The sequence below is a fragment of the Eptesicus fuscus genome, chromosome 16, assembly GCF_027574615.1.
Source record: "Eptesicus fuscus isolate TK198812 chromosome 16, DD_ASM_mEF_20220401, whole genome shotgun sequence".
Taxonomy (NCBI): domain Eukaryota; kingdom Metazoa; phylum Chordata; class Mammalia; order Chiroptera; family Vespertilionidae; genus Eptesicus; species Eptesicus fuscus.
The window spans coordinates 23,966,313-23,981,030 of record NC_072488.1 but is presented as its reverse complement, the minus strand read 5'-3'; the positions used below and the strand labels follow the sequence as shown (position 1 = coordinate 23,981,030).

General features: G+C 40.2%; 1 protein-coding gene across 1 annotated transcript in view; it reads left to right on the top strand.

Moving 5' to 3' along the window:
* Positions 1–8,796, top strand: part of SRBD1 (S1 RNA binding domain 1) — a 162,369-nt gene extending 153,573 nt beyond the window's left edge. The window contains exons 20-21 of the mRNA XM_008162174.3: positions 4,863–5,047; positions 8,031–8,796. Coding sequence (XP_008160396.2) covers positions 4,863–5,047; positions 8,031–8,320 — 475 coding nt within the window. The 3' untranslated portion in view covers positions 8,321–8,796. The remainder of the gene's footprint in view (positions 1–4,862; positions 5,048–8,030) is intronic.
* Positions 8,797–14,718: the final 5,922 nt, after the last annotated feature.

Here is a 14,718-nt window from a genome sequence, read left to right as displayed (position 1 = left end):
TTAAGGATTCTGGCTCAGTCCAGGGTCTCAGTTTAACAAAGAGGTTAGAAGTTTGAAACGATTCATTGATGATGATTACAGTGCAATTCACATTGCTGCCCCTTCGAGTTGACTGCCGAAAGGTGGGTAAAGCCAGGGCTGCCTTTTATCTAATTGCGTGCTGCTACCTGCTAACCTGTATCAGTTCTCCTGTGGATGCTATAAAAGAAATAGCAGGTTTTTCTCCTTTGCCATGTTGGAATTTATAGTCAGTCTTTAATATTAAATGCAGCAGATTTAAAAATATATAGTATCTGTGGTTTTTAGGATAACACACTATCACTAAATTTTCATTTGTGTCCCAACGCTTACTCTACAATCACAGTTAAGATGGCAGGTTTTCTCCTCGAATAAGCTTTCTTTTTATATCATTGAATGTCTACCTGTATTACCTATTATGACCTGTTTTATCTGTACCTTTTTATTTCTAAAATGACTGTGCTCTTGGAATTTAACGTTTTGTTTATTGACGTAATGATTTTAAAGCTGAGTAAAACTAATGGATAAAAATAAACAAGTACAAAAAGCTCTCTTAAAAGTGTTAAGAGTGGCTAGACAGCTAGCAGATCTTTGCCCTTGCAGCATGTTCTTTGTGGAGTTATAAATCCTGTGAGTTTGGCCTACACATATGGGCTAATATTAGGCCGGTTTTAAAGTGATGGTGTTGCATCACCGCGGTTCTTCTGTGCTCTGTGGGATATCACGTTGCTTTAATGTAATGAGCCAAGCCCTGGGCTCCTAAGCTTTTTTTCTCCATGCTGGAAATGATTACATAAAACTGAATGCCTATATCGGAACTCCTGTGAGTCTTGAGAATTTCATATTCTTCAGGAAAAAACCTTACAAAGACTTTTATTCTTTGAGTGCATTTGTAACAGGTTTCTGTTGAAAATGTCAGTGATTTTAGGTTCTATGGCATTCTGTTTGAAAAACAAGCATGCTCTCTGCGGCAAGCTCTGTATTTTAACTTTGTGCAGATGTACGTGAAAAGAACATGATGTGCTCATTTGTTGCACTTATGCTACTTTCTTACTTTAAGTAAGATGGGTGAAATTACATATTAAATAAAAACAGCAGCTCAGACAGCACTCCTTAGCAAACTGAAATGCCTTCCAGAGACAGTGGAGAAATGAGACTCACTGAATTGTGAGAGATTGTCTACTGAAATGCATTTATATAACAATTTCTTTGTGAGATTTATCAATATTAACTGTCTAATGTTTAAAACTAATCTGCCATTAAGTTGTGCCGGTGAAATGTCACCAAAAGTATTGTATTTTATAGCTTAACCAAATATTGCCATTTAATTTTTGACATAACTGCAGTTATAAACAGACACACATGGGTGTGTATGGTATGAAACTCTGTTTAGTGAAAATAGCTGTGTGTCCTTGGGAAAATTATTTAACCTCCCTGAACCTCAGTTGTCCTTTTCTGAATGACATATCTGTCTTTTAGGGTTATTGTCAGGGCTAAATAAGAACATCTGTCAAGCACTAACATAATGCTTCACGCATAGTTATCAGTACATGTCCATTTACATTCTGTGTCCAAGCGTCATAGAGCACATTATGTTTTTATATGGTACTTCTGAGCCAGAAAGGACTTTGTACTGAGTATTACATACTCAGTTCTAAGTGAAACTCTGTATTGGATAGTCCTTTTCACGCTCAGTTCTAGGGTGAAAATTCAGAATATGTAGAATAAAATTTTTTAGGATATTTGAAGAACACATGTTTGAGTGATTACTGAGCATAAAACACTGTTTTCTGTCATTCACGGTCAAACGTATTTGAAATCCAATAAGGTAGAGGTCATTCTGAATGCTATTCCCAGCTCATTCTGTAGTTCCTCTCCCTTGTGTTTGCTATGTTCCTTTCTCTGCAGTCCTGTTGTAACTTTTAAAAAGTTTTCACATTTAAAAAGCATTTGACTTTGTTCCATAGTCATTTAAAAATAGGTCTGATCAATATGAAGCATTAGCTAGGAGCACAATTTGGTCATTTTTTTATTGATTTCAGTTACTAGTGCCCTCAGGCTTAGTGTGTGAGAATGAAAATGATATATGAAATATGCATTCAGATTAAACAGACCAACCTTCTTTTTACATCTGCAACCACTATAAACGGAATTCTTTCAGTGGAAGTGACTTTGGTAGATGTTAGTTACACACAACAACCTTAAGTCTCCTGAGCCAGTATTTCTGTTTTGGTAAGTTTCTGCCATTTAGTTACTTGTATTAACTATGAGATGCTATTCAAGGTTATAGATTTACAGCTCATGAATATACTTTTTTGGCACTTTAACAGTTGATTGTAGGCCAGAGTCTTGGGGATTTGAAAGATGTTCTGGTAAATACCAGGGAAGCCTGCTCAGCAGGGCATGTATTATTTAGAAAGTTGAGCAAGGAAGTTGGCTGTGGGCAGAGGTTGTCATGTATCATCTGCCCCATCAGTCAAATCTCCAGCAGCTGTTCCCTGTCACCAGAGCCCATATGTGCTACTGCCCATCCATCAGCACTAACAGACACTGGCTGCCTCTCTGGTGGGCTGGGGAAGCCATGGACACAAATAGTGGGTTGCTCACTGGCCGCCAGTTTGGATGGAAGCTCCTTTCTGAAAAAGGAGACCAGGCACCGACTCCTTCATCTTTCATTAGATCATTAACCAAAATACATTGTCAAGAGAATTAATTAGATTTTAGAGAATCTGTTTTTGACCAAAAATATGGCTTTTGAAATGTATGGGGGTTGCACACTTGAACCCAAAGAGACACATTAGTGAAATGAGAGATGTGAGAGTTTACTCCAGCAGATATCAGATTACCAGTACCAGATTATCAGCAAAGAGGCCTTTCTGGTTGAATACAACAATGCAAAAACTTGAAATCACAAGTATTCCTTTTGCAACAACCTGCAAAATGGCATAGATCCCAATTCTGATCATAGACAAGTCTCCAACATTTTCCTTTTTCCCATCTTGTATTCCAGAGACATCCTAAGAGGAAAGGATTTGACAGCATTAGTATCACTGTCTGATTACTGTGTTGACGTTTTTAAAGTGCCATTAATCATAGGAAATGAAACTTAATGATGTAGAACAGCGATTTTCAACCGGTGTGCCGCAAGAGGCACACTGGTGTGCCACAAAAATTTTTAAGACATGCAATACCTGACTATTTAGTCAGCAGCACTGACCTCTTTTCCCTTAGATTGTCAAAAAAAAAAAAAAAAAAATGACAACAGCCAATATAATAGCTGGCTGGTGTGAATGAATCAAAGCTATACCTATTTTTTTTGTCAGATCAGCAAAAAATAGAATATATTTTTTGGTGTGCCTGCCGCACAATTTTAGTAATTTGTTTGCGTGTTCTTTGAGATGAAAAGGTTGAAAATCACTGATGTAAAAAAATACCCAGCCAAGGAATATCAAGAAAGTGAGCTACAGCCCAATATTCAGATGAAATTTTTTTTAAAAATATATTTTATTGATTTTTTACATTGAGGAAAGGAGAGGGATAGAGAGTCAGAAACATCGATGAGAGAGAAACATTGATCAGCTGCCTCCTGCACACCCCCCACCGGATGTGCCCGCAACCAAGATACATGCCCCTGACCGGAATCGAGCCTGGGACCTTTCAGTCCAAAGGCTGATGCTCTATCCACTGAGCCAAACCAGTTTCGGCTCAGATGAAATTTAAATGAAACACAGCTTAACCCTTTATTATTTTTTTCTTAATTAACTCATTATTGCACTCCAAAAGCTAAGTAATTGATAGGTCGCTATTCAAGCAAGAGAAATGGAAAACATAGCAAAGGGAAATTAAGAAAGGCAGATAATTTTATTTTGTAAATATTGCAGCTATTTACACTAATAAAACAGAAAGATGCAAATTGACCGTACCTTTGCGACACCCACTAGCCAATCAGAAGTGAGTATGCAGATTAACCCAACAAAGATGGTAAGTTAATTTGCATACACAGGCTCTGAGCAGCCGGGGGTGGGATGCACTGCCCCAGCTGCTCCGGGCCTCTGGGCAGCATGGGAAGGCAGAATGGCGGCTCCAGCCCGGAGCAAAGGCAGAAAGGCGGCTCCAGGCCGGAGCGAAGGCACTGCTGGCCAGGGGAAGTAAGGCCCATTCTTGCACAAATCTTCGTGCATCGGGCCTCTAGTATAATTATAAAACTTATAAAGATAATGTTCATCTTAAGGCTATATAATTGCAATCTTACTTTCTATCGCTTCCATTTTTCTATGTTGATGCTGAATATACTTAGTGTACTGATTTTAATTAGTCCATGTGAGGCTTGCCTGTTGATGGCATTTGAGAATTACTAAGCTGGTGGTATGCTTGCACAGGTGACACAAGTACAAAGCAATGATATGGCACCTGACTAGAGTAATGCATTTGTCAAAAGCTGGCAGTGCTTGTTGGGGATTTTTATATAATCAATTCATTGTTGGTATAAAATAATTTAAATTCAAATAAGTTTTCCTAACTGAAATTTTAGGAATTATGAGGTAAGTATAGGTATCCTTATTTAGCAAACACATATGACACTAAACTCTAATGAACATTACACTGTAAAATATTTCTGACCTGTAGGTGCAAGAACCGAAATGCATCCCTTCAACCCCCCTTTTTTTTCAAGACAAATCGTGTATTATATCATGGACACATAGTAGGTTTTCAATAAAGACTGATAGATTACTATATGGATCTGAGATGACTGAATTTTAGGGTGGTCTGTATAAGGAAATTGGAAAATAAGTAATATTATTAATAAGTGTTGGTCCCCCTCCCTTTCCTCTCCCCCCTTGCAGGTTTTTATCCTTCATTGGAGGAACACTGTGTGAAATTGGGAAGCCTGAAATGCAACAAAAAATAAAGTCATTCCTTGAAAAGGAAGGAATAGAGAAACTTGCAGAAAGATTACAGACAACAGTGCCCTCTTTACAGATCATCATAGATGGTCTCAGCCAGCCTGAAAGCTTTGACTTTCGAACAGGTAAGCAGTTGAACTTGAAAGTAGCACCTTTCATTTGCATAGCTCACGATAGGTCCTATGACCCTCACAACAATCCTATGCGATAGGCAAAACAGATGTTATTCTCCCATTCTACACATGAGAAAACTAAGGCATGGTAACCTTCCTTCAAAGTCATTTCAGTTAGGTAGTATCCAGAGCCAAAGCTAGAAGCTAGGTCTCCAGATTCCTCGTTCCCCATTTACTCTCTACATGCATTATACATGTGCTGCTGTGTGCATGGAGGCACACATTTTTCATCATCCTTTTCTAAACGGTTTTTATCTCATAGGAACCAGAAGTCCAAAGTAAGGCATTCAGTTCACAAACTAAAAAGTGAATCTTCCTAAATTAAAGCCTTCCAAGTTCCTGGATTCTGTGTCATTGAACACATTAAACAAATAAGATACTATCTCTCTGTTGATTTTTCCTTCTAATTAAAAGTGCTCTCAGCTTTCAGCACAGGTAGATGGTGAGGGAACTATGACAGCCAGAGTTGTTGAGAGCAGTGACCCAGTGAGAAAGAATTAAGGTATCAATTTCCCAAGGAAATTTGAATAGGAAGCCCTGAGATTTGAATGAGTCTGCACTTGTCTCATAACCATGCTGAGGGCTTGGTTCTTTTCATTCTTTGTTAGGCTGTATTGGGGTGATGGGACATAATTCTTTGAAAAAGTTTAAGGGAATTTAAAAACACTGCCAGCAAGCTCATTATACTTTTACCTCAACTTTTCAGTAAGTTTGAAATTAATTTTTTTTTTTAAGTTGGAGAAAAGTAAAATAAAACATAGAGTAAGATCTATGCCCAAAATGTAGGAGTCGAAGCCTCTGGGCAGTCCGTCCAAAGTGGCGTTGAGTAGGAATGCAGAGTAGAGCCATGGTTCTCAAACAGGGCGGGACTTGAGGGCGGTGTGCCTAGAACCACTGCATTAGAAGGTTGGCCAATGTGCTCCAGCTGCAGGCATCCTGAAAGGGTTTTGCTGTCCATCTTTATATTTCTGTCTCGGGGTTGATTGCTCTGTTACTGCAGTTACACTGTAGGCTCAGGGCAAAGATCAACTCTTAAATTATATAGTTCAGTTAAATAGCCAGCAGCCAAGTAGAGATCCTCACCTGGTGATGCCCGTAGTTGAGCCGAAACCTGATGCATGTAGGCTCTCGACTGGGCTTATCAGTTACTGTAGTTTTTAATCATTGGCCAAGTGAAATTTCAAATGAGTCTCATCTCCTCCATTTTCTCCAAAGGATCTCTCTTCCTGATGCAGCATTCTTTTCTGATACTCATCCTATCTTCTGTGTTCTCGGTGACACAGTTCTATGTCATTAGCACTCTGGTTGCTAGTCGATTTCCATAATTGGGTTCTTCCTAAGCAGCCTTATGACGGGACTGAATATATGTACCTTGCCAATCAAAGTGTTAAAGTTTGCTAGTACATGGTGGATTTTCTGATTTCTCAGTGACCCAGGCTGTCTTCAGGAGCATATTAGGTAGTTCCTGGCTCTGCTTTTCCGTGCAAAATCAAACTAAGCAGCTGATCAAGAACCTTTGGGGAATCTGTACCAGCTGGACCTCTACAAGAAAAAAGGGGGGAAAGACTTTTCAAGCATAAAAACAATGCCTATGGGGCCTCGGAGACCATCTTGCCTCTGACCCTGATCCATGACTTAGTTTCACTTTGCTTGGACACAGTCAGTGCCCCGCGTAATATATTACATTATAGTAGGTTTCTGCTTCGGCATCAAGTGAGATTCTACAGAATCAGTTCCAGTGTTAGCATATTCCTATTTTTATGAGATTTGAGTTTTAAAGAAGGCTTTTGTTTTACAGGAAGAAGGTGAGTTTGTAAAAAATCTTGATTTCAGTGTGGTTGGGCTGGGGCAGGGGAACAGAGAGGTGACCAGTTGTTAATACAAATGTAAAGGATCGCTTCAACAAGTAATCAGGATAAAGCCGGCAGCTGTGGAGGAAAAGGAAATGGAATGGGTGGGGGGAAAATGAGGTCTCAGTGAAAGGAGATCCAAGCACAGAATGTGTTCTTTGTTACTAGAATCAACATCCAGTAATCCTAGGAAAGGGGGCCAAGAAGAGCGTGGATAAATGGAATCCAGAGATAATCCAAACGCCCCATTTAAACTGTTGGTTCTAACCTTCTCCCTTATAAAACCTTTGTTTTTGTTTTGTTTTAACGAGGGCCATAATGATTCCTTGCATGCTTTATGCCCACCTTTCGGGGGCTAGTATTGTTAGTGAACAGAAGGATGTGCGCCGGGGTGAGCAGGAAAAGAGGGCTGGGAGGACCTTGAGGACAGAGCCTGCACGGCTTCACCTTTGTGTCCCTAGCGCCCAGCAGTGCCTGGCAAGGAGATAATAGGAGTTAATAAATGTTTGATGAATTAAGAATCCATAAATTTTGATTGGATAAATATATTCAAAATGGATAGAAATGGATTCCTGAGCTCCAGATTTGTTGGGGAGAAGTGAGACAAAAGAACATTTGAATTTCATCTACGTTTGACCAGATGTTGGTGTACTTTCTACCACCTTTAAAAAGTGTGAGGATTCAGGCACTGAGTAAAATCTCCCAACCTTCCGTCTCCCAGGGTCTGACTTTCTCATTGTTTGTGATTCAGCCTTGTGTATTCATTGGGCAAAATTATTTCCTAATCGCCTCATGAAGAGGAAAAGAAGAGTCCTTAAATGAAGTGCCAGTGTTCACATGTTAACGAGAGAGTTTGAGGAGAGGAAATTTCTTGACTTATTTCTACTGTGTGAGTGCTGATCCTCCAACTAGGATGCATTTTCTCCAAAGGCAGGCCGGAGTCCAGCTCCTTTTGTGTCACCCCTGATTGCTTAATATTGGTCTGGGCACATAAGTGAGATGTAGCCAATGCTTACTCATTTGTGTGTGTCTAGGAAGTGCAGAACCTTATTAAACTACATGTCTTTGTTCCCCTTTCCTTGCAGATTTCAGTCAACCCGATTTCAAGAGAAGCATAGTCTGCTTGCAAGATCTGGAGGTTGGGACAATTCTTACAGGCAAAGTTGAGAATGCCACTTTGTTTGGCATTTTTGTGGATATAGGAGTGGGGATAACAGGGTTGATTCCCATACGAAATGTAACAGAAGCAAAGCTTTCTAAAACGAAGAGGAGAAGGAGTCTTGGACTGGGCCCTGGAGAAAGGGTGGAAGTCCGAGTAATCAACATTGACGTCCCCCGATCTCGGATCACTCTGGACCTCATTCGGGTGTTGTAAGTGTCCCACTGAAGGCCAACCACTTTATTTCCTCATTTCTACTGATCGGCAAGAATAAGTCAGAATGTTTCTGACTTCTAAATAGCAGAAGTCACTTAATATAAGAAGTGTTTTCCATACACTTTCCTAATTTTTCTTTCTGAATAAATAGCAAACCAATAGTTTGATTTCTTTTCACCTTAAAGAAAACAATAGGTGTCCTTATGTGGCTTTATATAGTAATGATTTTCTGACCAAAATTTTATTTTTTTGTAATTCATCTTTGACTCGTTTTGCATTTTGTATAAGAGATTATTTCAACTTCCAGTTGCCAACTTGCCTTGCTGGACTTGTATGAAATTGTCTTTTTTATTTGAATTATGCAGTTTTAACTCTCATTTTTTATGGATTTTTAAAAATCAGACTTTTTGAATTTGATTTGTGGCTTTTCTTTCTTGACAAGCAAACTAAAAATATATCAATAAAAACGATCCTTATATGTCTGTAACCATCAAGTGGATGGCTCAGAACATTTCTCAGAAGAATATATGTATTGGTGACTTCAATAAAATTTTGTGTCAGTGACCTGTTTTTTGCAATGTTGTTTCAGTGAATGACCTCGGAGTCATTTTGATTAAAGAAGGTGTGGCGCACACTTATACAAATTTCGTATAAACCAACTGTGCTTTGGCGGAAGAGGGAAGCCTTTGGAAATTTGAAGATTGACTTTCTGTTTGACTTAGCATAGAAGGGTACATTCTCTCTAAAGCATTAGGATTAAGCTTCAGATTGGGACAGAAATGGCCTTCCTGAAGATTGAATGTAGACCATGTGTGAAAGGGAAGAAAGGCTAGTAGATAAAGCAGGTGACTCTGCATTTTTACTCAGGGGAGATGGGAAGTATTGGCGTGCCCACTCAGGGTAGAAATGACGTAAATGGAGCCCATGCTGGATTTTGTCGGGCATTCAGGGTGCTGTGGTTGGTTTGCCTGGTGGAGTCATTTGCACGGCTGAATGGGTTGTTGGTTCTCCATGTGTAAGCAGTAGAGCAGGCGTCCTCAAACTACGGCCCGCGGGCCACATGCGGGTGTTTTTGCCGTTCTGTTTTTTTACTTCAAAATAAGATATGTGCAGTGTGCATAGGAATTTGTTCATCGTTTTTTTTAAACTATAGTCCGTCCCTCCAACGGTCTGAGGGACAGGGAACTGGCCCCCTGTTTAAAAAGTTGAGGACCCCTGCAGTAGAGGATGGTCACTAAAGACAGTGATAGATCCTGCTCTTTTGCCTGAAACAGCCCTGGTAAACACTTATTGTCCTGGCATAATTTTTAATAGTGCCTCTTTTTATTTGCAAAGTGCCCCATATTGGATAATAAGTCATATGACCACCTTAGTAAATCCCTTACCAAGTGGTAAATCAGGCTGTGTTTCTTGGTCATTCTGCCTGAAAAGTCTCTTTGGATTGCTTCTGTTTTTCTCATTGAAATATAAAGGAACATCATCAAATGAGACTAAAGATGGAGGGGGAAAAGGGTTGGAGGTTTGAGAAGAAAGGGAAAGATAAGAAAAGGATAAGAGAGTGAAAAGCCTAAGGAAATAGTGTGTGATTTCTGGACAGTGTTAAATGTTCCACTTCAGGTTAGTGACCAATTGAATGTAGGATCAGTCAGCTTGGCTATATATTTTCTTCAGTCACATTAGCTGCATGGGCACAGGTCCTGATTTTGTGAAGAGGTAGATCAGATTTGAGAGTTTGCCAAATGAGGTCAATATAGAAGGGCAGGGGAGTTGAGGGCATGTGGACAAAGAAAGTATTGACCATGGAAATTAAGCTCAGTAAGAAGAAAAGCAACAGTAAGGGGAGTGTGGGGGGCAGTGAAAAAGTATAGGATTAATGGATTGTAGGTCCTCGTGGAGTTGGAGGAATGTTAGAGGGGGATTAATACAGGGCATAATGGGTGGAAAAAGTAGTTGTCAAAAGGAGGATGCTGAACTTTGAAATTACAGTTTTTTGGTATTGCAGTTTTGAGTAATTACAAAGGGTAAGGAATGATCGGTCATGGGAATAAATAACAGGGGTGGGGGACAAGGATAATATCATTAAAGAAGAGGAAGTCAAATGACAGTTTAAGGAAGGATTATCTACGTGGCTAATGATTTTGGGAGGCTGTCGCAGAGTGCAGGCGTAAAATAATGGTGGCTTGGACCAGAATGTTAGTGGTTAAAGTGGTGAGAAGTGGTGGGATTGTGGCTATAGTTGGGAGGTGAAGATAGAGTTAAACAGGATTTTCTGGAGTATTGGATGTAAGATGTGAGACACTGGTATCTAGGACGGTTTTTAGCCTGAGCAATCAGGAGGATGAAATTGTTGTCTGCTGACACGGGGCGGAAGGCTGTGGGAGGACAGTTTTGGGGAAGGAGTTCATTCTGAACGGGTTAAAGTGAGATACTCATTAGACATCTGAGTGGAGATGCCAAGTAGACAGTTGGCTATTTCTGTCTGAAGTTCAGGGGAGAGGACTGGGCTGGAATGTAAGTTGGTAGTCACTATCATGTGACTCCTTGCAGCCCTGGGATAGACTAAGATCACCAATGGAATGAGTAGGACATAAAGTACAGAAGGGACTCAAGTACTGCGTTGTTGAAAAGCCAAGACACTCGGATGTAAATTCTTTGAACATCTCTATCCAGTAGGGGCAGGAATTTTGTCTTATCCTGGCAGGGCCTGCTAGATGCCTGTTCAGAATTCTCCCCTTCTTCCTCACTATGAGAATTCTGATTTGAGGACAGCCATAATGTAACCAATGGACATGCATGTGGCCATGTGATATAGTTTTGGCCAGTGAGTATACTAGTAAGCAAAAGTCATAGGGTGGGATTCCAGGAAAGCTGGCAATGTTGGAGAGGTCAGGCTCAGCTCTCATACTTCTCTTATCCTTTGCCCTTGTCCTCCTTCCTGCCTGGAATGCAGACAGAATGCTGGGAGTGCGGGAGGTCAGATAGTGACCAGCACTCAACAGTGCCTGCTGGACAGATAGAAAGTTCTTGAGTCCATCTTGGCATTGTGGAGTTGCTAAAGCAGGTCCTGAACTCCCTATTCTGAACTTCACATTATGGGTGAAAACAAAACCTTCATTCACTTAAAAGCTATGGGGGAGGAGGGTGCTACAGCAAAGGGTATTTCCTAATAACATTTGTGTGGTGCCTGACTGTCCTCCTCTCCCTGCCCCCAGCACATAGCAAAATTTCTAGCATGTGATAGACAGTAAGTGTTGATTGATTAGATGAATAAATACTGAATAAAAGTTCAATAAAATGGTTGAATATAAAATAAATGTTCAAAAAATGCACAATTATTCTTAATCATGTTAGTCAATATGATGGAATAAAAGTTCCTATTTATTACAACATATTATAAATATTTAGAAATAACCTAACAAGCAATATACAAGATCCATATGCAGAAGAATTATAAAACTTTACTAATGAATGTTAAAGTAACCGCAGAATGCATTAATGTATTCCATGTTCCTGGATTGGAAGACATGGTACCATCCTCCAAAAATTATATACATCTAAGCTTTGCCAAAATTCCAGTCATTTCAATTGGCTTTGCTTTTGTTTGTATGTTTGTTTATTTATTTTAACTTAAAATTATAAATAAAATTTATTTAAAAGAGTATGTGAAAAAAAGTCAATACCTTAAAAGAATAATTTAGTTGGATAGTATGGGGGAATTTGTCCTATCAGATAATAAATTATATTCAAAAGCTTAATAGGAATAGACAAACAGAAGAGTGGAATAAACAATTCAAAATCAATAGGAATTTATGTTAAAAGCGGTAAAATCAAATTGCCATACTACATACAAAAATAAATTCCAGATGGGTTAAATATAAATAACATTTTTAAAGATCAACAAGCAAACATAGAAGGGCTTTAAGAAGCAATCAACTAGGCATAGTATGGAATGCAAGAAGAAATAGAGGAGACGAGCCTATAGACCTAAATTTCCATTCAGAAAACATTTATTCCACCTACTGTGAGACCCTATGCCAGCTGCTGAGGATGAAAGATTAATCTGATATCTTTTGAGGACCTCTATAGCCTAGAGGAGTTGCAATTTCAGCTGCAGCAAGGGATATTTGAAGTTTAAAATCATGGACATTTTGGGGCTAAACCTGGCTGCTATCTACTTCACAATATGGTGTCATCCCATCTCATTTGACACCACAAGATTCCTTGAAATGCTTGGTTTTAGGTTAATGGAGTGCTCGTGTTGAGTGTCTACATCTGACCCTGACCTCAGAATTAGCACTTGTGTTAAAATTGGAGATGGAAAGAAGGGACAGGATGGAAAAACCAAAGATATATTTAGCCAATATTTTCATTTTGGCTTCCTGCCTAAAATCAGTCATAACGAGTTGGATTTAAATAACAGATCATGAAGACTCCTGAATGACTGGGCTCATTGCCAAGGCTGCCTGTTCCACAGGAAGAAAGATATAGGTTTCTTCCCACTCATTTATATGGTGAGGATGATGCTGTGCGTGAAGGCTGGGGTTATTATTTAGGGGGAGAGTGGGATAAGCAGACTCTGATCCTGTCATCACTAACAATTACCTTTTTAGAAATTAATTTAAAAACCACTCTAGAAAAGATTTGCTAGCCTCTTGCCTCATATCAGGAATCTAAGGATTCTGACGTTCCCCCAAAATATTTAAGGAGAAAAGTCTAACCCTAAAGAAAGGAAATAAATTATTAATCTAAACACTACAGAGAGAAACCTCTCAGATACCAGAGAATCTGTCACAACTATATAGCTCATCTAATGTGACATGTCTGAAGTATTATGTAGCTCAGTCCTAGCAGAAAATCTAAAGTTAAAGACATACTATAGTGGTGAAGGCACGGGAGGGGGGAGAGCAATGGGAGAGCCCAGTGTTGTTGGAGCACAAAGTTTTGAGTCTTGTTTTATCCACGTGATTAGGCCAAATAGATCTCCCAATTTATTGCAGCATTTGGGGAAAGTAACAAATGGATGAAATCCTGCTACTGAAATCTTCCCAGTTCTGACTGACTTTCCACCTACTCATAGACTGTACTCGGGTTTTTTTGAGATTAATAACCTCAGGGAGGGAAGAGCAAGGGAAAAGGGTAGTGAATCCCGGAAGATGAGAAAGCAAAAACAAAGCTCTGTACAACCTCATAAGAAAACTGCCAGTTTCTTAGTTGTCCTCGAAGAAACTGTAGAGCAAGATGGTGACTCAGAGAGTGGAAGGAAGGTAGGGAAGAAAAGTTTATCTGCTGTCTCCCTCCTCTCTCCTGCTGGTTTCACTTCATCCTACCAGGCATCGATTTCCCACACTTCTAGGTTTTATTACTTGACTTCTGTGGACAGCTGCTAAGGATGTGAGTCCAGTAGGGTCAGACCCTTATGCTGGAGCTACTTTGGACCCACTGCACAGGTGTGATGGAGGCCATGCTGGATTCTGGACCTTACCCCCACTTCTCCAGCAAGCAGCAGTGACAGTAGCAGCCAGGCAGGGATGGGGACCGTCCGGCCCACAGGCCATGTAAGGCCCTCAAAATCATTTGGTCTGACCACGGCCAGGCATTAGGGGTGAGGTGAGTTAATTAATTTAGCAGGTTAATTTTTAAGTTGATAATTTTGTGTGGCCGTCGAATGATGTTATAAATGTCCAAATGGCCCTTGGCAGAAAAAAGGTTCCCCACCCCTGGTATAGAGCTTCTGGCTGAGGGTGGGGTGGGAGCCTCATAGGTCCAGTATAGCCTCTGCAGCATTAGAATTGAGGGTCTTCAACGCGAAATTAGCTTACCATATCCACCAGATCGTGAGTGCCCACCATCCCTCCCTTTTCTGCCCCGTTACCCTTACTTTCATGCTGTACTTGTGGAACTCAACTCTAACCTCATAAGAAAGCACTGCCAGTGTCTGAGTCACCAGTTTGTCCTCGAAGAAACTATATAGTGACTCAGAGTGGAAGGAAGATAGGAAAGAAACGTTTACCTGCTGTCTCCTTCCTCTCTCTTGCTTCTTACTGGTCAGAGTTCCTCCTATCAGGCATTGATTTCCCGTTTCTAACCCAGGAGACCCACCCAGCTCTCAGGGAAACCAGCCCCAGACCTAGGCATCCCTCACCTCCCAATGTTTAACAGGACTGGGTAACCTAGATGCTAAAAACCCTCTATTTCTTCCTTGTTTACAAGGCCCTCCTAGATTACTTCCCTCCCACCCGGACCTCTAAGAACACTGAGCAGAGGCTGCACATCCACTAAAGAAAGAGAATTAGAAATTCAGAGATGTGGGGCGATCTCTCAGCCTCATGGAGAGTTTGGCTCCTGTGTGATTGATTCTGGAAGCTGTTGGAGTTGAAAATGGACATGAGTCAAGGGCC